Source organism: Salmo salar, chromosome ssa10 (genome assembly GCF_905237065.1).
Source record: "Salmo salar chromosome ssa10, Ssal_v3.1, whole genome shotgun sequence".
Taxonomy (NCBI): domain Eukaryota; kingdom Metazoa; phylum Chordata; class Actinopteri; order Salmoniformes; family Salmonidae; genus Salmo; species Salmo salar.
In genome coordinates, this window is record NC_059451.1 from 75,790,425 (window position 1) to 75,816,528 (window position 26,104).

At 43.8% G+C, this 26,104-nt stretch overlaps 1 protein-coding gene across 3 annotated transcripts in view; it reads left to right on the plus strand.

The window, feature by feature from the left end:
- Window positions 1-26,104, plus strand: part of LOC106561039 (GRAM domain-containing protein 4) — a 44,859-nt gene that overhangs the window by 11,090 nt on the left and 7,665 nt on the right. For 2 of the 3 annotated variants that reach the window (XM_014124608.2, XM_045688102.1), the window contains exons 4-14: window positions 4,351-4,474; window positions 4,764-4,828; window positions 15,784-15,919; window positions 18,555-18,580; window positions 18,779-18,870; window positions 19,434-19,525; window positions 19,636-19,684; window positions 19,872-19,943; window positions 20,091-20,134; window positions 21,890-21,999; window positions 22,179-22,333. In XM_014124608.2, the coding sequence (XP_013980083.1) occupies window positions 4,351-4,474; window positions 4,764-4,828; window positions 15,784-15,919; window positions 18,555-18,580; window positions 18,779-18,870; window positions 19,434-19,525; window positions 19,636-19,684; window positions 19,872-19,943; window positions 20,091-20,134; window positions 21,890-21,999; window positions 22,179-22,333 (965 nt within the window). The remainder of the gene's footprint in view (window positions 1-4,350; window positions 4,475-4,763; window positions 4,829-15,783; window positions 15,920-18,554; window positions 18,581-18,778; window positions 18,871-19,433; window positions 19,526-19,635; window positions 19,685-19,871; window positions 19,944-20,090; window positions 20,135-21,889; window positions 22,000-22,178; window positions 22,334-26,104) is intronic. The other variant, XM_045688103.1, reaches the window with a different exon arrangement.

Here is a 26,104-nt window from a genome sequence, read left to right on the forward strand (position 1 = left end):
CCGAGACGTGTTCAGGATTGGTGGTGTTGCATTGCACTGTGTTGGCAAACCTTGTTTATCAAAGTGACCCAGCCTTTAATTTCAATTAGTGTGTTAGCAGGCCCAAGAGATTACCCCTATGCTCATCAGAGAATGGTTAAAAACACGCACACACACGGACATGCACTACAGTAAACGCAATCGCTACCAGGAATTACCAGTTACATTTAAACACACCGACCACAGTCATGTGTTTAACACACATGCACAGCACACACTGCAATGCTGATTAATTGAGGCCAATCTGCCCCGCGATCAATACATTAGTCTAACAGACAGTCCATGTTGTGATATCATCAGCCTCTACAACGGCACAGACCAAGACATTACCACCTTTTTGAGTTGGATACAATTGACAGATTTAATAGTGCTGTAAGGTTGACCATTTCCCCTAAATAGCTTGGATTTCACTCTCACGATCGATCCTTTCACACAACCTGCAACAGGAAGAGCCTCAGAGAGCCAGGAATGTGTATTTTTATGAGTTTTCCCCCTGCTTGCTCTCTTGATGTTTAAATCCTAGAGGCCTCCGCACTTACCACCTGCACTGACTCGCTGCACCTTAGCACACATGCACTCACTTACACACACACGTGCGCGCACACACAATTTAAACACTTGCCCCCCATCCCCTCTTCCCTGATACATGTGTACATTTTGTACTCTAAATTGTGCCTTCCTGTATTATACTTATGCAACAAACAAACAAAAAGATTCTGCTGAACCATTGACTTTGTTTGTATTCTTATCTTTTATTAATTCTTATTGCTTTTGCATTGTTGAAGGAACATGCAAGTAAGCATTTTGGAAGGTGTATACCATATGACTAATAAAACTTGAAATACTTCACAAGGTTGTAAATAACGTGAAGTGATGTAATCGTCCACTATTAGTGCGGGAGGACATGAAAAGTCAAGACGAGGACCTTCTTACTGTGCCAGTAAAGGAAATAAATGATTATGCATCGTCAATGTCACAGAAGCCTCCCCACTCTCAGAAGGAAGGCAGCCAGGTATTGAAGGACCATTGGGTGTCTCTGGTCTGACCCGCTGGTACAGAGACCGAAGGATAAGAGGTCTCAAACAGTTAATTTCACAGTAGTAGTTACTTCAGAAACATTCAGTATGTCCACTCCCTTGCTCTTGGCAACTATTAATCTATGCTGGCTAGAAACCACAATGCATTTTTTTATAGTCTCCAATTCCAACCTCGTCTGTTCACACGCCTGGGCGTGTGTAACCAGGGCTACACTTTTAATGACAATGGCGGCTTAGAATGAGAGAGTAGTATTAGCAGTAGTATGATGTATTTTCATAGGTGTTAATTTTGCCTATGTTTGTGTAAGCACTGTTAGTAAAGTAGTCCAGGTTCTGTTGCACATTTTATGTAACAGCTTGCCCCCAGAGAAATGGGTATGTTTCTACAACAGCGAGTGTTTTTCATCGTCCAATAGGGCTATATCTAAAATGCATTTAATCTTCACTTGAGCTAAAGGTTGGTAGGTACTAAAGTGGTTGTACCTCCCAGGTGCCCTGTATTTGAGGGCCAGTTTCTAGCTTTAGAGATCAGGGGATGGGGTGGTTGTGCCAAAACGAGGCAGAAGCAGTTTTTGATTGTTTCCAGTTTACTTTGCTAGTCTCTGGCTCCAGGCCAAAACAAGGTCAAGTCACATGGGTCCACCGCCTCCCGTTTTACACTGTGAAATGCCTGGATGAGGTTACATAGCGATACCTCAGGAATGTCCAGGCTAGCCTGTAGACGTCATTCCACTCGCTGTTTCCTTGTTGTGAATCATTGCACAGGGCGCTCGGTTTTCTTAGGGAAAATATTAGTGTGAGGAGATGCTGCATGTCCTGGATGGCATTAGTCCTTTGGCGCACTTTTTAAAAATATTTCTTTAAAATGTTATTTATACCCACTGTTAGACACTCATTCTGGGACAGTTGGTCATGGTTATATGATCCTCCCCCCTTCCCCATTTACCTAGAATGTGTGAGGATATAGCTAGCTTTGAGTATGACGTGAACCTCGCACAGAACACTATTGAAAGTTACAGGAATTCAACCTATTAAGCATTGCATCATGGAATTGGATATCGAATTCAAACAGCCTGTGTAACAGGAGTAAAATACCTCTGTTTACCCTGGCACTCCTTTCCCTAGCCTGGCAACATATCCATTAGCTAAGTGTTAGCCAGTGATAAAGATACAGCACCTCCCTTACCATAGGTGTCCCATGATACTGATGCTGAAACATTTACTTGAATATGATAACAGGCGAGAGCGACCTCAACAGCGTGTTGGAGATGCTAACATGTTTTGGCAGCTAGCCAAAACAAGGCACTGTGGGAAAGAAGAAGCAAGGAAGTCAGAGAGATAGAAGCTGGCCTTCAAATACGGGGAACCTGGGAGGTACAACCGCTCTCTGTGACCACCGGTAACTTCAGGACAAAGTTGACTACAAATACAAAGTTACCAATGTCTTTGCAATTGATTCAAAGCAGCGACGTATTAAAAAAGATGCTTCAAATGAAAACCGAGATGACTGCATTAAAATGCAGTAGGCCTATTTCAGCAACATTTAAGGCAGTTATGAATGTATTGTAATGTTTTTAAAATGTATAACAGATTTCACAATGTTAAGTGTGTGCCCTCAGGCCTCTACATTACTACCACATATCTATGACACAAAATCCATGTTTACATGTGTGTATTGTGCGTGTGTTTGTATGCATGTTTGTTGCTTCACAGTCCCCGCTATTACATAAGGTGTATTTGTATCTGTTTTTTAAATCAAATTTTTACTGCTGGAATGAGTTACTTGATGTGGAATAGAGTTCCATGTAGTCATGGCTCTATGTAGTACTGTGCGCCTCCCATAGTCTGTCCTGTACTTGGGGACGGTGAAGAGACCTCTGGTGGCATGTCTTGTGGGGTATGTATGGGTGTCCGAGCTGTGTGCCAGTAGCTCGGTGCATTCAACATGTCAATACCTCTCACAAATAGTGATGAAGTCAATCTCTCCTCCACTTTGAGCCAGGAGAGATTGACATGCATATTATTAATGGCACCTGACCACACAACCAAACAGTAGTGCTGGTGCGTCAAAACTAGAGCCTGTAGGACCTGCCTTGTTGATAGTGCTGTTAAAAATGCAGAGCAGTGCTTTATTATGGACAGAGTTCTCCCTATCCTAGTTACTGTTGTATCAATATGTTTTGACCATGACAGTTTACCATCCAGGGTTACTCCTAGCAGTTTAGTCTCCTCAACTTGCTCAATTTCTATCAATTGAGTTCTATTTTTCTACTTATAGGCTACCGTCTGTAATTTGTCTCAATATATTTCATGATGTGTAGCCTAACGTGTGCAATGATTTACCAAATCTTGATTTAATACATTATTATAGGGTAAGCAATAGAATAAGTCGCCTCAATATTTGCAACCATAGATATTATCACCTATCTAGGAGCTGATCCGTCGTCAGTATTGTGGAATTATTCTAATGTTGAGGTAAGATTTGAATGGATAAATCTGATCCGAGAGCAGCGTTGCCTTTCCTGCGATCCTCAGTGTCGACACATGCCTCAACGACGCATTTAGCGAACATTCTCTCTGGGTGGTGTTTTTGGGAAACGTGTGTTACATCTTCGGCCCTTGTAGGAAAGATGCATTGTTAAAACACTCGGAAGTCTAAATTACATCGCTATCCAGAAACCGGGCCCTGGACAGTTGAAATGAACATAGTTGATACCTTGTTGCCTGTCGACCTCCCTGTCTACCTCCTCCTTATTGTGTTAGCCTATCCCATTCAAATAATATCAAGTCATTCTTTCTCTTGGGGATTAAGGAAGGACACTGAGGAAGAGTCTTCTTGAGATCTTTTCTGTATCTGTTATTCTGTGTCATGGGGGAACATCCCTTGTGAAAAATGAATTTTTTTCTTTTATAAGGTCTTAGTTCAATTACAGTGATGAAGTAGGTTGAGGTGTTCTCTGCCAGAACTCTGTGCCTCAATTCATTTTTAATGACCTCAGGCAAATAAAAGCTCAATGATTTGGGGACTGTTAAGGTAGTTGTGGGCAATAGAACAGGCGTCGGCAACCCTGGTCCTGGAGTGCAGCAGATTCTTATTTTAGTTCCAACCAGGAACCACATCAGATGTGCTAGTTGAGCAATATCAGTGACTGGTTAAAGAGTTACCAGTTTGTCCAGGTGCCTTTTGACAGTGACTCTCCAGGAGTGGGGTAACTGTTTAGAAATATGTATTGGCTGAGACAAATTGATGGGCTTTTATTGCTTTATCTTTCAGAGGAAGAGTTAAGGAAACTTCGAGAAGAAACCAACATAGACACTCTGAAACAGGAGTTGGAGAAAGAGAGATCGAAGAGGCTGGACTTGGAACAGAAACTGAACTTGGAAGTTCTCAAAATCGGGTGAGATGCATGTGCACACATGCTCCACTGCTGGCGTCCTTGTGTTAGTGTCTATGTGTGTGTCAGTTGTGTTTGTCAGGCCTTGTTAAAAATGGAGCCTCTCCCTAGAGTTGGGAGTGGGAATTTCTCAAGAAGCAGAGCCAGGCTGCCGATAAGCAATAATTGTCTTTCAACGATCATTTTGCTTTCGCTTGTCTGACACAATTATGTCTCAATAAGTGAAAGTGTTTTTCTGAAGCCATGACTAATGCTCTAACTACCGTCAATGCTTTTTCTCTCCTTTTCCTAGACCGGAAGATTACCCATCACAGCGACCCAGAGAAACACCTCCACCTCCCACTGCCAACAGTACAGGTAAGCCAGAAACGGGTATTCCACAATGGATAACTGAAGATACGCACAGACACGCTAATTCACACATTTTTTTGAATACCTTTCATTGCAGACTTGACGCTCCCCAGATTGCGTATCCCAGGATTTCAGCTCCATAACATGCCATCTCTCTCACCATTCAAATGACCTGTCTCATAATGCTTCAGAATGGAAATTTGGCATTGGAGATGGTCTCGGCAACTATGTGCTTTTCTAAGCCCCTCTGGTTTTTGATGGGTAGAGAGCTATCTGTGTGTGTGTGTGTGTGTGTGTGTGTGTGCGCGCGCACAAAGCCTGGCATGAGTATCAGGAAGGGTGTGTGGCGACAGGAATTGCATCCTTCTCTGTAGGGAATGTCACACATTCATAGGTGGATGAATGCAGCTGTGGGACATTGCCTCTTATGGTGGAAGTTGCCTTTCTACTCCCCTGTGACCATGCTCAAGTCTTGATTTTATCTCACACCAGGTTTCTTCATTCAATTCTGTCAGCCTTGTTTTCAGATGAGGGTTTCTTTGTACTGCGAGATACAATATGTGACCGACCGGCTCGATTCGGTCCTATGTAGCAAAATTTGAAATTGTGTTTTTTTTTTTATATTGGATAAAAGTAGAAACTCAGAGCTAGAAAATTGTATATCATACACTACAGTTGAGGAACAATGGGAAAGTAAGTATGCTTAGAAAGTAGATAAACTTGAATGCCCTTGAATGTTTTGGTGCACCTACTGGAGAGCTCTTCTTTGTCTACACCCATTCAGCATTGTTCACACCCTCTTAAGCCTTAGCACCACTGATCTCTTTAAGGATTCACATGTGAGGCCATGTGCTAAACAGAGTAAGATAGTGTAGTAAATAACCAAATATTTCAAGACTAAAAGTGGTGATAGTAGTAGCCAAAATACACTTTATCTAGTTCAAAATATGACTGTAATCACCCCTGGCTAACTTGATGGGTCATGTAATAATCTGACGAATTGGAGTCTTTTGTTCAGACTCTAGCTAGCAAACAATTAACCTAATGGTGCTTTCAAGACGACTGGGAACTTGGAAAAATACGAGGTCAAATCATGACCTCAGTGATCTTCAGGTCGGAAAGTCAGGGCTCTAGAAAAAGGCCAAAGTTCCCGAGTTGGAAATACAAGTTAGATGACGGTAAAAAAAAAAAAAGTTCTCAGTTGTCTTTAACGCGCTGAAGTCAGAAGTCAAAGAGTTTTGAGTTCCCAGTAGTTTTGAATGTGTTAATAATCCATTTACATTAGCGACTTACAAAATGGTGCATTCACCTTATGATATCCAGTGGAACAACCACTTTACAATAGTGCATCTAAATATTTTAAGGGGGGGGGTTAGAAGGATTACTTTATCCTATCCTAGGTATTCCTTAAAGAGGTGGGGTTTCAGGTGTCTCCGGAAGGTGGTGATTGACTCCGCTATCCTGGCGTCGTGAGGGAGCTTGTTCCACCATTGGGGTGCCAGAGCAGCGAACAGTTTTGACTGGGCTGAGTGGGAACTGTGCTTCCTCAGAGGTAGGGGGGCCAGCAGGCCAGTGGTGGATGAACGCAGTGCCCTTGTTTGGGTGTAGGGCCTGATCAGAGCCTGAAGGTATGGAGGTGCCGTTCCCTTCACAGCTCCGTAGGCAATCACCATGGTCTTGTAGCGGATGCGAGCTTCAACTGGAAGCCAGTGGAGAGAGCGGAGGAGCGGGGTGACGTGAGAGAACTTGGGAAGGTTGAACACCAGACGGGCTGCGGCGTTCTGGATGAGTTGTAGGGGTTTAATGGCACAGGCACGGAGCCCAGCCAACAGCGAGTTGCAGTAATCCAGACGGGAGATGACAAGTGCCTGGATTAGGACCTGCGCCGCTTCCTGTGTGAGGCAGGGTCGTACTCTGCGAATGTTGTAGAGCATGAACCTACAGGATCGGGTCACCGCCTTGATGTTAGTGGAGAACGACAGGGTGTTGTCCAGGATCACGCCAAGGTTCTTAGCACTCTGGGAGGAGGACACAAGGGAGTTGTCAACCGTGATGGCGAGATCATGGAACGGGCAGTCCTTCCCCGGGAGGAAGAGCAGCTCCGTCTTGCCGAGGTTCAGCTTGAGCTGGTGATCCGTCATCCACACTGATATGTCTGACAGACATGCAGAGATGCGATTCGCCGCCTGGTTATCAGAAGGGGGAACGGAGAAGATTAATTGTGTGTCATCTGCATAGCAATGATAGGAGAGACCATGTGAGGATATGACAGAGCCAAGTGACTTGGTGTATAGCGAGAATAGGAGAGGGCCTAGAACAGAGCCCTGGGGGACACCAGTGGTGAGAGCGCATGGTGCGGAGACAGATTCTCGCCACGCCACCTGGTAGGAGCGACCTGTCAGGTAGGACGCAATCCAAGCGTGGGCCGCGCCGGAGATGCCCAACTCGGAGAGGGTGGAGAGGAGGATCTGATGGTTCACAGTATCAAAGGCAGCAGATAGGTCTAGAAGTATGAGAGCAGAGGAGAGAGAGTTAGCTTTAGCAGTGCGGAGAGCCTCCGTGACACAGAGAAGAGCAGTCTCAGTTGAATGCCCAGTCTTGAAACCTGACTGATTAGGATCAAGAAGGTCATTCTGAGAGAGATAGCAGGAGAGCTGGCCAAGGACGGCACGTTCAAGAGTTTTGGAGAGAAAAGAAAGAAGGGATACTGGTCTGTAGTTGTTGACATCGGAGGGATCGAGTGTAGGTTTTTTCAGAAGGGGTGCAACTCTCGCTCTCTTGAAGACGGAAGGGACGTAGCCAGCGGTCAAGGATGAGTTGATGAGCGAGGTGAGGAAGGGGAGAAGGTCTCCGGAAATGGTCTGGAGAAGAGAGGAGGGGATAGGGTCAAGTGGGCAGGTTGTTGGGCGGCCGGCCGTCACAAGACGCGAGATTTCATCTGGAGAGAGAGGGGAGAAAGAGGTCAAAGCACAGGGTAAGGCAGTGTGAGCAGGACCAGCGGTGTCGTTTGACTTAGCAAACGAGGATCGGATATCGTCAACCTTCTGCAGGTAGCTAAAGCTAATCAACTAGGTTCAATGTTAGCTAGCTAGCTAACATTAGGCTATAACTAGCAATGCAAATGGTTTTCTGAGATACACAGATCATACACGTAACGTTAGCTAGCAAGCCAGCCAGCTAACGTTCGCTAGCTAGCTAACAATACACTTTAACTTGCAATGAAAACAACTTTAGAAATGTATAATATCTGAAAATGTAGCTAGCTAGACCCTCTTACCCGTATACATGGATGAACGCTTCTCGCTGTCTGTCACAGATGCCATGGTTGCCCTTAGTTTGAAGATGTGATCCGCATACAGGTGTTTTATACAACTTCTTCTCTTTTTGACTCCCGCCACATTTGCAGTCAAACGGCAGAATTTTCTCCATCTCCTTAGCTATCATACTCTTCTTCCACCGGGCATTCCACTGATTTCAAAACTGGATAAACTTCTTTCATGACAACAATACTGTTAATCGGCGTTTTAGAAGACTCTACGTCTGGTTCAAAGAAAATGCACGATCGTCCTCAAGAAAGTGGAGAGCATTAACAACACTTTTACAGTTCTTCATGATATATATATATTTTTTTACTTGGTAGAAAGGTTTACCTACACATACTGAGCAGGTCATGTTATAGACAGAAGCATGCTATATGTCAGACCAATCTGAACTCATCTCTCGGCATGTTCAGCCCATCCAATGTCTCAGCCAATCATGGCTAGTGGGAAGGTTCCTGTGTTTTTCCGTGGTTAAACCAACTAGGGTCGTAATTTAACAAATGTATTCGTATTTACAGATGGCATTATGTTTGTTATTATGGCACATGAAAGTTCACATGTTCCAGAAGGCATTTCTGCCCCCCCAAAAAAACATTTTAATAACAAATAAATGTTTACATTCAAATGCTTCTCCTGTGAAATAGTGATGTGCAACATACGCCTAGTTTCCTGAAACGAGTCAAATAAAATCATCCTCAGACCAAATTCGGCCTGCGGGCTGCCAGTTGGGGAACTTTGCCTTAAAAGATTTTTAAACAAATCTCTATTTTTTTATGTAAATTGCATGTTATGTAAAGGTCCAGAGGCTTTTTTTGGTGATTTCACGTGGTTCTGAAAAAAGTACCCAACCTGCAATAGACTTCCTCATTGCTCGTTCTGCAGTATGGGGGCTCTGAAAAACATGAACAAAGGCTCCAAAAACACCCAAATACTTTTGAAACGACAAATCTCTCAGTATAGTGATGCAGGTAGATATTTAGAAATGAAATTGTGCACTTTATCTGCTACGTCATATTCCATTTTGTGCGATTCAAGCTGTTTCCCCTACCAGTTGTGCTGCGCGGGCTACACGTAGAAGCAGCACAGCTGATAGGGGAAACCACTCGAGTTCATCACATGACTCTCCCTTCAGTTTTGCTAGCACAGACTGGAATATGTCAAATCAAATTATTTGTCACATACACATGGTTAGCAGATGTTAATGCGAGTGTAGCAAAATGCTTGTGCTTCTAGTTCCGACCATGCAGTAATATCTAACAAGTAATCTAACAATTTCAGAACAAATACCTTATACACTGCGTGCACAATTATTAGGCAAATTGTATTCTCGGGATTAATTTTATTGTTGAACAAACACAATGCTCTCAGTCAATCCAAAATGTTATTGAACCTCAAACCTGAATGTTTAACAAAGGAAAAGTAAGTCTTGTCTTTCTCAGGGAAATATATGTGTGCACAATTATTAGGCAACTATTATTGTGCAGAATTATTAGGCAACTAAATTACAAAAATAATTTCTCTCAACTCACTTGTTTATTCTCAATTTTTAGAGTAAGTGTAACAGATAAGTAACACAATGACAATTATATAAAATCTTTGGCCTTATAGTGGTCAAAAATATATAGCCACCCTTACATTCAATAACTGCCATGAGCCTTCCATCCATGTAGTCTGTCAGTTTCTTGATCTGTTCACAATCAATTTTCGCTGAAGCAGCAACCACAGCCTCCCAAATGCTGTTCAAAAAGGTGTATTGTCTTCCATCACTGTAAATCTCACGTTTGAGAAGGGCCCACAAGTTCTCAATAGGATTTAAATCAGGTGAGGAAGGGGGCCAGGTCATTATTCAGGAATCTTTGAGGCCCTTGCTGGCTAGCCAAGCAGTGGAGTACTTGGATGCATGTGATGGAGCATTGTCCTGCATAAAGATCATGGCCTTCTAGAATGCTGAGGACTTCTTCCTGTACCACTGTTTGACGAAAGAATTTTCCAGAAACTGGCAGTCAGTTTGGGAGTTGAGTTTCAGTCCATCTTCAACCCGAAAAGGTCTAACTACCTCATCCTCAATGATAGCAGCCCATACCAGTACCCCTCCTTCACCTTGCTGGCACCTGACTCAAAGTGGTGCCCTGTGTCCATTACTGATCCAGCCACGGGCCCATCCATTTGGTCCATCAAGAGTCACTTTCATTTCATCTGTCCATAAAACCTTTGAAAAATCTGTCTTCAGGTATTTCTTTGCCCAGTCTTGACGCTTCAACTTGTGAATCTTATTCAGTGGTGGTCTTGTTTTAGTCTTCTTGACCTTGGCCATGTCTCTGAGCACTTGACACCTTGTACTTCTGAACACTCCAGGTAGGTTGCAGTTCTGGAATACGGTGGCACTGGAGGATAATGGGTTCCTGGTAGTTTGATGTTTAATTCTTCTCAAGTCTTTTGCAGTTAATTTGTGCCTTTTCTTACCCATGTGTTTTTTGCGCCCCAGTTGACTATTCGCAACAAAACGTTAGAATGTCCGGTGGTCACACCTCAATAGTTTAGCTATTTAAAGAATGTCGCATCCGTCTGAAAGGCATTTTACATTTTTGGTTTTTCAGTGTCAGTTAAATTTCTTTTTTGGCCCATTTTACCTGAGGTAATGAGGCTGCCTAATAATTATGCATACCTTGATATAAGGTGTTATTCACTTTCGCCACACCCTCCCTCATTACACAAATACATATCACCTGAAAATGATTAAATCCAATAAGCATTCAAGTTTATATGGTTTGGAGTTCGAAAATGTGAATAGAAACAATGATAAGATCAGAATACTCACTTGCCTAATAATTGTGCACGCAGTGTAAAAACAAGTGTAAAGGAATGAATAAGAATATGTACATAAAAATATATATGAATGAGCGATGGCCGAACGGCATAGGCAAGATGCAGTAGATGGTGTAGAGTACACTATATACACATGAGATGAGTAATGTAGGGTATGTAAACATTTATATAAAGTGGCAATTTTTTATTATTAGAGTGGCTAGAGATTGAGTCAGTATGTTGGCAGCAGCCACTCAATGTTAGTGATGGCTGTTTAACAGTCTGATGGCCTTGAGATAGAAGCTGTTTTTCAGTCTCTCTCGGTCCCAGCTTTGATGCACCTGTACTGACCTCGCCTTCTGGATGATAGCAGGGTGAACAGGCAGTGGCTTGGGTGGTTGTTGTCCTTGAGGATCTTTTTGGCCTTCCTGTGACATCGGGTGGTGTAGGTGTCCTGGAGAGCAGGTAGTTTGCCCCCGGTGATGCGTTGTGCAGACCTCACTACCCTCTGGAGAGCCTTACTGTTGTGAGCGGAGCAGTTGCCGTACCAGGCGGTGATGCAGCCAGTCAGGATGCTCTTGATTGTGCATCTGTAAAAGTTTGTCAGGGCTTTTGGTGACAAGCCGAATTTCTTCAGCCTCCTGAGGTTGAAGAGGCACTGTTGTGCCTTCTTCACCACGCTGTTTGTGTGGGTGGACCATTTCAGTTTGTCCGTGATGTGTATGCCGAGGCACTTAACTTTCCACCTTCACTACTGTCCCGTCGATGTGGATAGGGGGATGCTCCCTCTGCTGTTTCCTGAAGTCTACGATCATCTCCTTTGTTTTGTTGATGTTGAGTGTGAGGATATTTTCCTGACCCCACACTCCGAGGGCCCTCACCTCCTCCCTGTAGGCCGTCTCGTTGTTGTTGGTAATCAAGCCTACCACTGTAGTGTCGTCTGCAAACTTGATGATTGAGTTGGAGGCGTGCATGGCCACGTAGTCATGGGTGAACAGGGAGTACAGGAGAGGGCTGAGAACGCACCCTTGTGGGGCCCCAGTGTTGAGGATCAGCGGGGTGGAGAAGTTGTTTCCTACCCTCACCACCTGGGGGTGGCCCGTCAGGAAGTCCAGGACCCAGTTGCACAGGGCGGGGTTGAGACCCAGGGTCTCAAGCTTAATGACGAGTTTGGAGGGTACTATGGTGTTAAATGCTGAGCTGTAGTCGATGAACAGGATTCTTACATAGGTATTCCTCTTGTCCAGATGGGTTAGAGCAGTGTGATTGTGATTGCGTCGTCTCTGGACCTATTGGGGCGTTAAGCAAATTGGAGTGGGTCTAGGGTGTTAGGTAGGGTGGAGGTGATATGATTCTTGACTAGTCTCTCAAAGCACTTCATGATGATGGAAGTGAGTGCTACGGGGTGATAGTCATTTAGCTCAGTTACCTTAGCTTTCTTGGGAACTAGAACAATGGTGGCCCTCTTGAAGCATGTGGGAACAGCAGACTGGGATACATATTGATTGAATATGTCTGTAAACACACCAGCCAGCTGGTCTGCGCATGCGCTGAGGACGCGGCTAGGGATGCCGTGTGGGCCAGCAGCCTTGCGAGGGTTAACACATTTAAATGCTTTACTCACGTTGGTTGCGGTGAAGGAGAGCCCCGCAGGTTTTGGTAGCAGACCGTGTCGTTGACACTGTATTGTCCTCAAAGCGAGCAAAGAAGTTGTTTAGTTTGTCTGGGAGCAGGACATCGTGGTCCGCGATGTGGCTGGTTTTCTTTTTGTGGTCCGTGATTGACTGTAGACCCTGCCACATACCTCTCGTGTCTGAGCTGTTGAATTGCGACTCTACTTTGTCTCTATACTGATGCTTAGCTTGTTTGATTGCCTTGTGGAGGGAATAGCTACACTGTTTGTATTCGGTCATGTTTCCAGTCGCCTTACCCTGATTTAAAGCAGTGGTTCTCGCTTTCAGTTTCGCACGAATGCTGCCATCAATCCACGGTTTCTGGTTGGGGAAGGTTTTAATAGTTGCTGTGGGTACAACATCACCGATGCACTTGCTAATAAACTCGCTGAATCAGCATATTCATCAATGTTATTGTCCGATGCTATGCGGAACATATCCCAGTCCACGTGATCGAACCAATCTTGAAGCGTGGAATCAGATTGGTCGGACCAACGTTGAACAGACCTGAGCACGAGCGTTTCCTGTTTTAGTTTCTGTTCCGGGATTCATCCAATAACATTGAGGAGCATACCACCTCAGTCACCGGCTTCGTTATAAGTGCATCAACGATGACGACGTCCCCACAGTGTCCGCACGTACATATCCCATCCAGAAGGCATGGATTACAGGCAAAAGGCTAGAGCTTCCGCTTTCAAGGAGCGGGACACTAATCCAGACCCTTACTAGAAATCCTGCTACGACCTCCGAGCCATCAAACAGCCATCAATACAGGATCGAATCCTACTACGCCGGCTCTGACACTCATTGGATGTGGTAGGGCTTGCAAACTATCACGGATTACAAAGGGAAACCCAGCCACGAGCTGCGCAGTGGAGCGAGCCTACCAGACAAGCTAAATGCCCTCTATGCTTGCTTGAAGGCAAGCAACACTGAACCATGCATGAGAGCACCAGCTGTTTTTGACGACTGTGTGATCTCGCTCTCCGTAGCCGATTTGAGTAAGACCTTGAAACAGGTTAACTTTCATAACGTCGTGGGGCCAGATGGATTACTAGGATGCGTGCTCAGAGCATGTGCTGACCAGCTAGCAAGTCTCTTCACTGACATATTCAACCTCTCCCTGACCCACTCCAATTCGCATACTGGCCCAACAGATCCACAAATGACGCGATCTGAATTGCACTCCACACTGCCCTCTCCCATCTGGACAAGAGGCACAGCATTCAAAAACATTGTGCCCGCCAAGCTCATCACTAAGCTCAGGACCCTGGGACTGAACAGCTCCCTTTGCAACTGGATCCTGGACTTCCTGACAGGCTGACCCCAGGTGGTGAGGGTAGACAACAACACACTCGCCACGCTGACCCTCAACACGAGGCCCCTCGGGTGCATGCTTAGTCCCTTCCTGTACTCCCTGTTCACCCTTGACTGTGTGGTCACGCACAGCTCCAACACCATCATGTGTGCTGATGACACAACGGTGGTTGGCCTGATCACCGACGATGATGAGACAGCCTATATGGAGGTCAGTGACCTGGCAGTGTGGTGCCAGGACAACAACCTCTCCCTCAACGTCAGCAAGACAAAGGAGCTGATCGTGGACTACAGGAAACAGAGGGCCGAGCACACCCCCATCCATATCGACAGGGCTGTAGTAAAGCGGGTCTTCAAGCTTTAAGTTCCTCGGTGTCCACATCCCTAAGGAATTATCATGGTACACAGTCGTGAAGAAGGCACGACAATGCCTCTTCCTGCTCAGGAGGCTGAAAAGATTTGGCATGGGCCCTCAGATCCTCAAAAAGTTCTACAGCTGCACCATTTCAGAGCATCTTGACTGGCTGCATCACTGCTCGGTATAGCAACTGCTTGGCATCCGACTGCAAAGTGCTATAGACAGAAGTGCGGCTGGCCGAATACATCACTGTCAAAGACCCCAGCCACCTGAGTCATAGATGGTTTTCTCTGCTACCGCACGGCAAGCGGTACCGATGCATCAAATCTGGAACCAACAGCACCCTGAACAGCTTCTACCCCCAAGCCATAAGACTGCTAAATAGTTAGTCTGAGTAGCTGTTGGTTAACTATTTAACTATATGCATGTACATTTTTTAACTCATCACATATGCTGCTGCTACTGTTTTATCATATATCCTGTTCTCTAAACACTTTATCCTTACCTATATGTACATATCTACCTCAATTACCTTGTACCCCTGCACATCGACTCGGTACTGGTACCCCCTGTATCACAGGAGGTTGGTGGCACCTTAATTGGGGAGAACAGGCTTGTGGTAATGGCTGGAGTGGAGTGGTATCAAACACACCGTTTCCATATGTTTGATGCCATTCCATTTGCTCCATTCTGGCCATTATTCTGAACTGTTCTCCCCTCAGCAGCCTCCTGTGCCATTATCGTTACTCATCGTGTATCTATTCCTTGTGTTATTTTTCAATAATTTACCGAGGTTTTTTTTCTCTGCATTTTTGGGAAGGGCCCATAAGTAAGCATATCACTGTTAGTGTCCACCTGTTGTTTACGAAGCATGTGACAAATACCATTTGATTTGAACCACCCACCACATAGTCTCGGAAAGCCCAGACCTATGCTGGAACATTGTGGGATGCAACCAGTATGCCTTGGGAGACTAACCATCTCATTGCTCGTCCGCTCAGCCACATTCCAAACTAAGCGAGGATGGGGTACAGATTTGAATGGTACTTGTGAGGTGTCTTGGGGAATAACCCGAGGTGTCTATTTTAATTGGGTGTGATGTCAGGCTGCAATTTACTTTAGTGAGGTGTCTCGTAGCGAGCTGTTAGTTAATTAGTTCCAGAGACGTGCTGTGTGTATGAGGGGAAAAGGAGATTAGAGAAACTGCTAAATAAAGACAATGTGTTTGGATACACTGTAATGAAGAAATACAGGTGCTAACGTAGGTCTGACAAAAAGCACACATAGTGTTGTGTTAACATATTTTCATACTGCTACAACCATGCAACATTGAGTTGAATACTGGTCAAATGTATACAGTATAAATAGTGGTCACCAACACTAGTCCTGGAAAGCAACAAGGTGTGCAGGCTTTTGTTCCAACCCAGACATTATCAACCTGATTCAACAAAACAAGGTCTAAAAATATCCCATATTCCTCTACCCCAGCAGACAAGCAGAAGGAGACCATGTACTCATGGCTGCAGGCGTGGCTGTACAACCGGTTTGGAGCGTACATCGGGGACTTCCGTTTCCAGCCGGAGGAGAACACAGTGGAGCCAGAGGAGCCGCTAAGCGCTAAGAGGTGAGACCTGCCATACTTTTTTTCCCCCATTGAGAACATTTGTAGGGATAGTTTTGTGGAATTACCCTTACCTTGAGTTCTGCATAAAGGCCCATAGTGACAGAATCCACAATAATCCATTGTTTAGTTCTGCCACAGCCAGGAGCTAGTATAATAGGCATTGTCCAAATTCATGAATGTAAACCAGCGGACTGATGTTAGCAAAGCGTCACTATGGGCCTTCAGCTAGGGCTGCAAAGCTGCAGGTAATTTACCAAAGTTGCCAGAACCTTCAGTATTTTTGGTAATTAACAGATTGCCTATTGTAACTTTGGTAAATTATGCTTGAATAAAATAAATGTATTCATATAAAATTCTTTTTTTATTCTCTGTTGTCCATGAGTTTCTAGTAGATAGACCACAGGAGAAAATAGCCTAAGTTAATGAAAAATATCTAATCAACAATGCCATTATTTTCTATTAACTCTGCAACTCTTCCAACTATTGACTTTTCTTCACAACTGCCACCAGTTTGACACCAAAACATTCGCAACAAATACATAGTAAAATAAATGAAGTGTTTAAAAATATTATATAATGGAAATTTCATGCTGAAACCCTCATATTCGATGCACACACACACTACATGTTAATGTTTTAAATAGATGTAAATTCTTTTGTCTGTAATGTCTTTTTCGTTATGTGTTGGATCCCAGTAAGACGAGCTGTCACCATTTGGCGTCGGCTAATGGGGATCCTAATAATTCAAATCAAATATTCACTAAGTTGATGGTTTATATTTAGGATAATGTTTTACAGCTTTGTCATTGTATTTTTTATTTTAAAATCATCTTATTTAAATCTGCAATATATAACTTTTTGGGTGACCCGACCAAATTCACATAGAAATATGAGTTAATGATCTTTCATTCTCATTGAACGAAAATCTAAGAAGCGTTAGATATGTTTTATGTACGGTATTTCTATGCTTCACGTACTTAAGTTTCATTTTTGCGTCTTTTACTTTCGGTTTTGTACACCAGCTTCAAACAGCTGCAAATACAATGATTTGGGTTATTGAAAAATTATTTCATAGTTGTCTAGATGATAAAATGACTCTGTTATGCGTTGCTTGTTTTGTCACAAACTGAAATTAGGCGAACTATTTGAATTTTAGCAAACAGGAAGTGGCTAAGCGATTTCTCCATATTGCACCTTTAATTATTTCATACTTTAAATGTTTTAAATGTGATAAGGCCACACAGAGGGTCGGCGATAATTAGACACCTGTGATAATCTGAAATACCCAAAAGGGCCACTAGATGTCTTGTGATAGATCACATAAATTCCTTGAAAGATTCTGGTAGTGTACTGGTAAATGTCAAAAGTTTCCAGTAATATACCTTCCCTTTGCAACCCTAGACACAACTCAAGGTAAGATTAATTCCACCCATATGTAGATTTTGCCTGAACGATCCCTTTTTAAGATTCTGATTTCAACATTTGCTTTGACATTGCTCCCCTCTGCTTCTCCCCTTTCATTTTGATCAGAGTGTGGGATAAGCCAGCCACTGTAGTCATCAGGTTAACCAGCTCAGAATACCCTGAGTACATGCTGCTTGGAGAAGGGTCATAAAACTGATGGCTTTGTAATGGGCCTAGAGTCTGTCAGCATGCTATTCATCAGCACCCACCGTAAAGTAGACATCCCCATGACTTCACCCTGATGTCAAATTGGCCTGTTTATTATAAACCACAGCTAATCCCAGGGCTTTCAGCGTAGTAGAAGTTGTAACCATGTTGTTGTGGAAGTGGGAGGATTGTCTGACCCCTGGTGGTAGGTTGAGTGCACTGCAGCAGGCTGTTATTCTATGCTAGTTAAAACTGATATAGGATCAGTTTTTCCTGTTCCAATCCTAACAGTGACCTTTTTTATAGTTGCCCTGGATCAGTCCTCTCCTGAATAACGCAGAGTGGAGTCATGGGTACTCTGACTCAAACTGTGTAATGAAACTCAATCCAAGTACAGTGGACGGAGGGGTGAGAGGGAGAGAAGAGAACGCTCAGTGTTAACAATGCCAGTATAGTCTTGAGTAGTCTGACTCAAACTGTGTCCTGTAACTTTATCCAAGTACATAAGATGGACGGAGAGTGAGAGAGCAGAAGAGGCAAGGGAAGAGAAGGAAGGAGCATTCACTGCACCCTGCCAGTTGAAATGAACTTGATGTTAGTTTTGGAGGCTGAAAGAGAAAGGGAGATGAGATAGGAAGCAGACAAAAAGGCTTCGGCAGACAAGTGATTCTTCCAGGCAACACATATGGCAGGTAGGTATCCTAGTAGTTAGAGCATTGGACTAGTAACGGAAAGGTTGCTAGATCGAATCCCCGAGCTGACAAGGTAAAAATCTGTCGTTCTGCCTCTGAACAAGGTAGTTAACGCACTGTTCCTAGGCCGTTACTGATAATAAGAATTTGTTCTTAACTGACTTGCCAAGTTAAATAAAGGTAAAAATGTTAATGAAATACATGAAGGATAGCGAAATCAGAAATCAGCACTGTTTGTGCTTTTGCTTGTTCCTTACATCATTTTGTTCTTGCTTTTGTAATGCTGAGATCTAATTAAATAAAACTCCCCTTCTCTTGTCCTCTGTCCTCAGATTGACTGAAAACATGAGAAGACTCAGTAAGTGTTGTACATTTAGTGAACAAGATGTACCGATCACACTGAATGTCAGCCGTATCTTGATGAATATCATATTCTGAGTCTAATACTATTCCAATGACATATCTTTATTGTAATAAATGATGTATACATGATTGATGCATTTGTGTCTTGATAGTGTTTTTTAAAAATGTTTTAATACTTTATACTTGTCTGTAGAGCGAGGTGCCAAACCTGTCATAAACTTTAAGAGGAATCTTTTTGCCTTATCCAGCTGGCAATCAGTGTATACGTCAGCCTTCGCCTTCATTGTGAGTACACACACACACACACACCCCACGAGGCAGTGTGGCCAGAGGTGACCACCTCTCATGACTATCATTTGGCTGCCTTGTGTTTTGAGTCTACTCACGCGATGTAGCCTGCTTTGTGAATCCTCTGAAACAGAATTTCACACACACGCACACACTGTTGAGCGAGAAAAACCCAGCAGCGTTGCTGTTCTTGAGACAAACCGGTGCGCCAGGCACCTACTACCATAGCCCGTTCAAAGGCACCTAAATCTTTTCTCTTGCCCATTCACCCTCTGAATGGCACACATACATAAGTCATCTCGATTGTCTCGAGGCTTAAAAATCAAGGTTCCAGCAGTAAAGATCAATAGCACTATCGCTCCACCTGTATAGCAACATCTATTTATGTTTTAGAGCGATATTTGCATGTAAATCTATATCTGCCCCAAAACCGTGTACAATATGTGTTGCATAGTACCAAGATGTTTCATACTCAGTACGAGTATAGACTAGAGGTGGATAGATGGAAATAATAGATTGCGAGTGACCTGTTCTCCCCTCCCCCTTTATATTTTACACAGATCTATATGAATGCAGCGTGGCACGGTTGGGCCATCCCCATGTTTATCTTCCTAGCCATTCTAAGGTTGTCCTTGAATTACCTCATTTCCAGGTAGCTAAGCTCATTACAAGGTGCATTGCCTGTTATAAGTTGTTCCATTTGAACATATACAATCTGCTTGTGAGTTGAGTCAAACTTGTCTCTCTCCACTTTCTTCTCAGAGGTTGGAGGATCCAGTGGAGTATTGTGCCTGGGGTCTCTGAACCTGTGGTAAGACTTTAATGATGTCACCTCTTTTGGGATCTAGCTGTACCTAGGAAAGGTCAAGAAAGAATCCCTTTGCACCTTCCACACGCCTCTACCCCTTCAGTGTTTGTAGATTTTAGGGCACTGGGCGGTTACCCTAATGCTGTTTGCTTTCGGGGGAATAGTTTGGATGTGACTCTTCTTTTCCTAGGAACCACCAAAGGAGGATCTGACTGTTTCAGAGAAATTCCAGTTAGTTCTTGATGTAGCTCAAAAAGCACAGGTGAGCTGTAACAATTGTTTCACCTTTTGATTTAGAAATTGTTAGACATGCTTGATGACATCTATTCATAGTTGTGGAGCTGCGATGTGAGGGGGTTTAAGTTGTTGTGCCATTTTCACAACAAAAAAATGTGTGTGTTCTTAACAGAATCTTTTTGGAAAGATGGCAGATGTCTTGGAGAAAATAAAGAAGTGAGTGTGTGTTTTGTTACCGGTATGTTTAAGTTTGTTAACCAACGTGTGTTTTACGCTTTGTGTGTGTGTATATATACAGTTGAAGTTGGAAGTTTACATACACCTGAGCCAAATGCATTTAAACTCAGTTTTTCACCATTCCTGACATTTAATCCTAGTAAAAATTCCCTGTCTTAGGTCAGATAGGATCACCACTTTATTTTAAGAACGTGAAATGCCAAAATAATAGGAGAGTGATTTATTTCAGCTTTTATTTCTTTCATCACATTCCCAGTGGGTCAGAAGTTTACATACACTAAATTAGTATTTGGTAGCGTTCCCTTTAAATTGTTTAACTTGGGTCAAACGTTTTGGGTAACCTTCCACAAGCTTCCCACAATAAGTTGGGTGAATTTTGGCCCATTCCCCCTGACAGAGCTGGTGTAACTGAGTCAGGTTTTTAGGCCTCCTTGCTCTCACATGTTTTTTTTCAGTTCTGCCCACACATTTCTGTAGGATTGAGGTCAGGGCTTTGTGATGGCCACTCCAATACCTTGACTTTGTTGTCCTTAAGCCATTTTGCCACAACTTTGGGAGTATGCTTGTGGGTCATTGTCCATTTGGAATACCTATTTGCGACCAAGCTTTAACTTCCTGACTGATGTCTTGAGATGATGCTTCAATATATCCACATAATTTTCCTACCTCATGATGCCATCTATTTTGTGAAGTGCACAAGTCCCTCCTGCAGCAAAGCACCCCCACAACATGATGGTGCCACTCCTGTGCTTCACGGTTGGGATGGTGTTCTTTGGCTTGCGAGCATTCCCCTTTTTCCTCCAAACATAATGATGGTCGTTCTGGCCAAACAGTTCTATTTTTGTTTCATCAGACCAGAGAACATTTCTCTAAAAAGTACGATCTTTGTCCTCATGTGCAGTTGCAAACCGTAGTCTGGCTTTTTTATGGCGGTTATGGAGCAGTGGCTTCTTCCTTGCTGAGCGGCCTTTCAGGTTATGTCGATATAGGACTCGTTTTACTGTGGATATAGATACTTTTGTTCCTGTTTCCTCCAGCATCTTCACAAGGTCCTTTGCTGCTGTTCTGGGATTGATTTGTACTTTTCGCACCAAAGTACGTTCATCTCTAGGAGACAGAACGCATCTCCTTCCTGAGCGGTATGACGGCTGCGTGGTCCCATGGTGCTTATACTTGCGCACTATTGTTTGTACAGATGAACGTGGTACCTTCAGGCGTTTTGAAATTGCTCCCAAGGATGAACCAGACATGTGGAGGTCTACAGTTTTTTTCTGAGGTCTTGGTTGATTTCTTTTGCTTTTCCCATGATGTCAAGCAAAGAGGCACTGTGTTTTGAAGGTAGGCCTTGAAATACATCCAAAGGTACACCTCCAATTGACACAAATGATGTCAATTAGCCTATCAGAAGCTTCTAAAGCCATGACATAATTTTCTGGAATTTTCCAAGCTGTTTAAAGGCACAGTCAACTTAGTGTATGTAAACTTCTGACCCACTGGAGTTGTGATACAGTGAAATAACCTGTCTGTAAACAATTAATGGAAAAATTACCATTGTCATGCACAAAGTAGATGTCCTAACCTACTTGCCAAAACTATAGTTTGTTAACAAGAAATTTGTGGAGTGGTTGAAAAACGAGTTTTTATGACTCCAACCTAAGTGGATGTAAACTTCCGACTTCAACAGTGTGTATATATATATATAGAAATCTGTGTGTGTGCGCACGTGTATTTCAGCCTGTTCATGTGGGTGCATCCTGAGCTCACTCAGAAGCTTTACGTTGGTCTATGGGTGGCCTTGATCTGCTCCTGTCTCATCCCCTACAAACTCATAGGCTTTATGATTGGTAAGTACAATATGTGAATTGTACCTTGGTCAGCATAGGGGTCACTCCCTGCTACACCTACTCAGTGAGAGCTCCATGCATTGAGATGAGAAAAATACTGAGATATACCAGATGAAGAAAGAGACATGGAGAGATCCTCTTGTTCTTCTCTCATGCCTTTCTGCATGTATCCTCTTCAGGGCTGTATGCAGGGATCAAGTTCTTCATCATCGACTTCATGTTTAGGAGCTGTCCCAAGTTAAGGGACAAGTATGACACGCCCCACATAATCTGGACCAGCCTGCCCACTGACCCCCAGCTGAAGGAGCGGGGGGGCGCGACATTGTCCAGACGGGTACGTCTCAAACTCTACATATACTATTGTATATAATGCGTTTGTGTGTCTGTATATGTGCAAGTCTTTTGTACCTACAGTGCATTCGGAAAGTATTCACTTCACTTTTTCCACATTTTGTTACGTTAAAGCCTTATTCTAAAATGTATTAAATCGTTTTTTTTCCCCTCATCAATCTATACACAATACCCCATAATGACAAAGCAAAAACAGGTTTTTAGAAAATGGAAATATGACATGTACATAATTATTCAGACCCTTAGTACTTTGTTGAAGCACCCTTGGCAGTGATTACAGCCTCGAGTCTTCTTGGGTATGACGCTACAAGCTTGGCACAGCTATATTTGGGGAGCTTCTCCTATTCTTCTCTGCAGATCCCCTCAAGCTCTGTCAGGTTGGATGGTGAGCTTCCCTGAACAGCTATTTTCAGGTCTCTCCAGAGATGTTCGATCGGGTTCAAGTCCGGGCTCTGGCTGGTCCACTCAAGGACATTCAGAGACTTGTCCCGAAGCCACTCCTGCTTTGTCTTGGCTGTGTACTGAGCGCTCTGGAGCAGGTTTTCATCATGGATCTCTCTGTACTTTGCTCCATTCATCTTTCCCTCAATGCTTACTAGTCTCTCAGCCCTTGCCGCTGAAAAACATCCCCACAGCATGATGCTGCCACCAGCATGCTTCACCGTAGGGATGGTGTCAGGTTTCCTCCAGACGTGACGCTTGGCATTCAGGCCAAAGAGTTCAATCTTGCTTTCATCAGACCAGATAATCTTGTTTCTCATGGTCTGAGAGTCTTTAGGTGCCTTTTGGCAAATTCCAAGCGGGCTGTCATGTGCCATTTACTGAGGAGTGGCTTCCGTCTGGCCACTCTACCATAAAGGCCTGATTGGTGGAGTGCTGCAGAGATGGTTGTCCTTCTGGAATGTTCTTCCATCTCCACAGACAAACTCTGGAGCTCTATCAGAGTGACCATCGGGTTCTTGGCCACCTAACTGACCAAGGCCCTTCTCCCCCAATTGCTCAGTTTGGCCGGTCGGCCAGCTCTAGGAAGAGTCTTGGTGGTCCATTTAAGAATGATGGAGGCCACTGTGTTCTTGGTGACCTTCAATGCTGCAGAAATGTTGTTGTACCCTTCCCCAGATCGGTGCCTCGACACAATCCTGTCTCAGAGCTCTACAGAAAATTCCTTGGACCTCATGACTTGGTTTTTGCTCTGACATGCACTGTCAACTGTAGGACCTTATATAGACAGGTGTGTGTGCTTTTCCAAATCATGTCCAATCAATTAAATGTACCACAGTTGGACTTCTACAATCAAGTTGTAGAAACATCTCAAGGATGATCAATGGAAACAGGATGCACCTGATCTCGTTTCCGAGTCTCTTAGCAAAGGATCTGAATACTTATTTTACCTAAGGTATTTCAGTTTTTTTATTTTAATAAATTAGAAAACATTTATAAAAACTGTCATTACGGGGTATTGTGTGTAGATTGATGAGGAAAAACATTTAATTGAATCCATTTTAGAATAAGGCTGTAACGTAAACAAATGTGGGAAAGATCAAGGGGTCTGAATACTTTCAGAAGGCACTGTAGGTACGTGTACACACACATGACATATTGATGTGTGTCATTGTCACAGTTCATCCCTATTAATGTTGGTGGTCACAGCAGCTGGGACTGTGGGAATCCTTATGTTTGTGTCTGATCACCTGAGTTCTCTGTTGTTTTTTCTCTCTCAGCTCTCTGGGTGTGAAAAGGTAGGGCTCCCTAGCGTGCACTTTGGTTGGAGAGTGTCTGTGTTTGCGTGTGTATCATTAGAGATAAATAAGCTGCATTCCAAATCGACCCCTTGCCCCTTTTGGATATCAGTAGTAGAGCAATGCTAACAGTGTCTATGTGAAGGATCAAAATGTGCCTTGTCTTTTAAATATGTGCATCTACCACAGTGCTGTTGAAAGTATTATTTTCCATGTGGCACCAAAGTAGAGATTACCATAATGGTGTTTTGAATGTTAATTCTGTATCCATTCTCATAGACACGATCAGAAAGAACCCTATATTCAATGTAGTGCTTATGTGTGTTGAGGAAGTAACTAGAAGCTAGAAATCTGCTCATTGGTTCTTTTTGAAAGATGGTGGTTTGTTAATAGTATTTGTAGTTTGTGCAAACGTGTGGTTGCATTAGAGTAATGTCTATCATAATATCATACCGGTAACTACTCTTCCATAAAATCCCATACAATTATTTAAGGTTGTTTTATAATGTTCTAATACCTAGCAATAGTTATCAGTGTGTTCGGCCGGTTTGTGTTTTCTAGAGAGAATTCCTGCCAATGGTCAGCGAAAACAAATGAAAGTCAAATCAAATTATATTTGTCACATGCGCTGAATACAACTGGTGTAGACGTTTACTGTGAAATGCTTGATTATGAGCCCTTCCCAACGATGCAGAGTTGAAAAATAAAATAGTAACTAGGAATAAGCTAAATAAGAATGGAGGTGTAAACAGGGAGTACCAGATCAATGTGCTGAGGTATATACAGGGAGTACCAGATCAATGTGCTGAGGGATATACAGGGGGTACCAGATCAATGTGCTGAGGGATATACAGGGGGTACCAGATCAATGTGCTGAGGTACGAGGTATCATGAAGGCAGGGTAACGTGTCTAGGCATCAGGATAGATAATAATAAGAGTTATATAAAGAACAGAGTAGCAGCAGCAAATTATGAGTTTCAAAGTGTGTGCGTATGTCGTGAATGTGTGAGGGTTTTGTATGGGACTGTTAATGTTGTGTGTGTGTGTGTGTGTGTGTGTGTGTGTGTGTGTGTGTGTGTGTGTGTAGCCTAGTGAGTGTACGTAGGGTCTGTGCAAGATGGAGCGGGTGCAGATAGTTTGGGTACCATTAATTGACTATTTAGCAGTCTGGCTATTTAGCAGTCTTATGGCTTGGGGGTAGAAGCGCCTGTTTGTCCTGGAGCCAATGCTCTGGTACTGTTTGCCAGGAAGTAGCAGAGTGAACAGTCTATGGCTTCGGTGGGTGGAGCCTTTGGCAATTTTTCAGGCCTTCCTCTGACACAGCCTGATACTGTTTAGAGGTCCTGGATTGCAGGGAGCTTGGCCCCACCACCCTCTGTAGCGCTGGTGTTTCTGCGGTCAAGGGCGGTGCATTTGGCATACCAAGCGGGGAAGCAGCCAGTCAAGATGCTCTCGATGGTGCAGCTGTATAACTTTTTGAGGAGCCTAGGGCCCATGCCAAATCTTTTCAGCCTCCTGAGGGGGGGAAAAGGCCCTGCTGTGCACTCTTCACAACTGTGCGGGTGTGTGCGGACCATGTTAAGTCCTTAGTGATGTGGACGCCAAGGAACTTGAAGCTCTCGGCCCACTCCACAACAGCCCTATCGATGTGGATGGGGGCCTGCTCTTCCCTTTTTCTCCTATAGTCCACGATCAGCTCCTTGGTTTTACTGATGTTGAGGGAGAGGTTGTTGTCCTGGCACCACACTTTTAAGTCTCTGACCTCCTCCCTCATCGCCTACCACCATCGTGTCATTAGCAAACTTGATGATGGTGTTAGAGTCGTGTGTGGCCACGAAGTCATGGGTGAAAAGGGAGTGCAGGAGGGGACTAGGCACACACTCCTGAGGGGCCCCCGTGTTGAGGTTCTGCGTGGCGGAGGTGTTGTTGCCTACCCTCACCAACTGGGGCTGGTCCATCAGGATGTCCAGGATCCAGTTGCAGAGGGAGGGGTTCAGTCCCAGGGTCCCTGGCT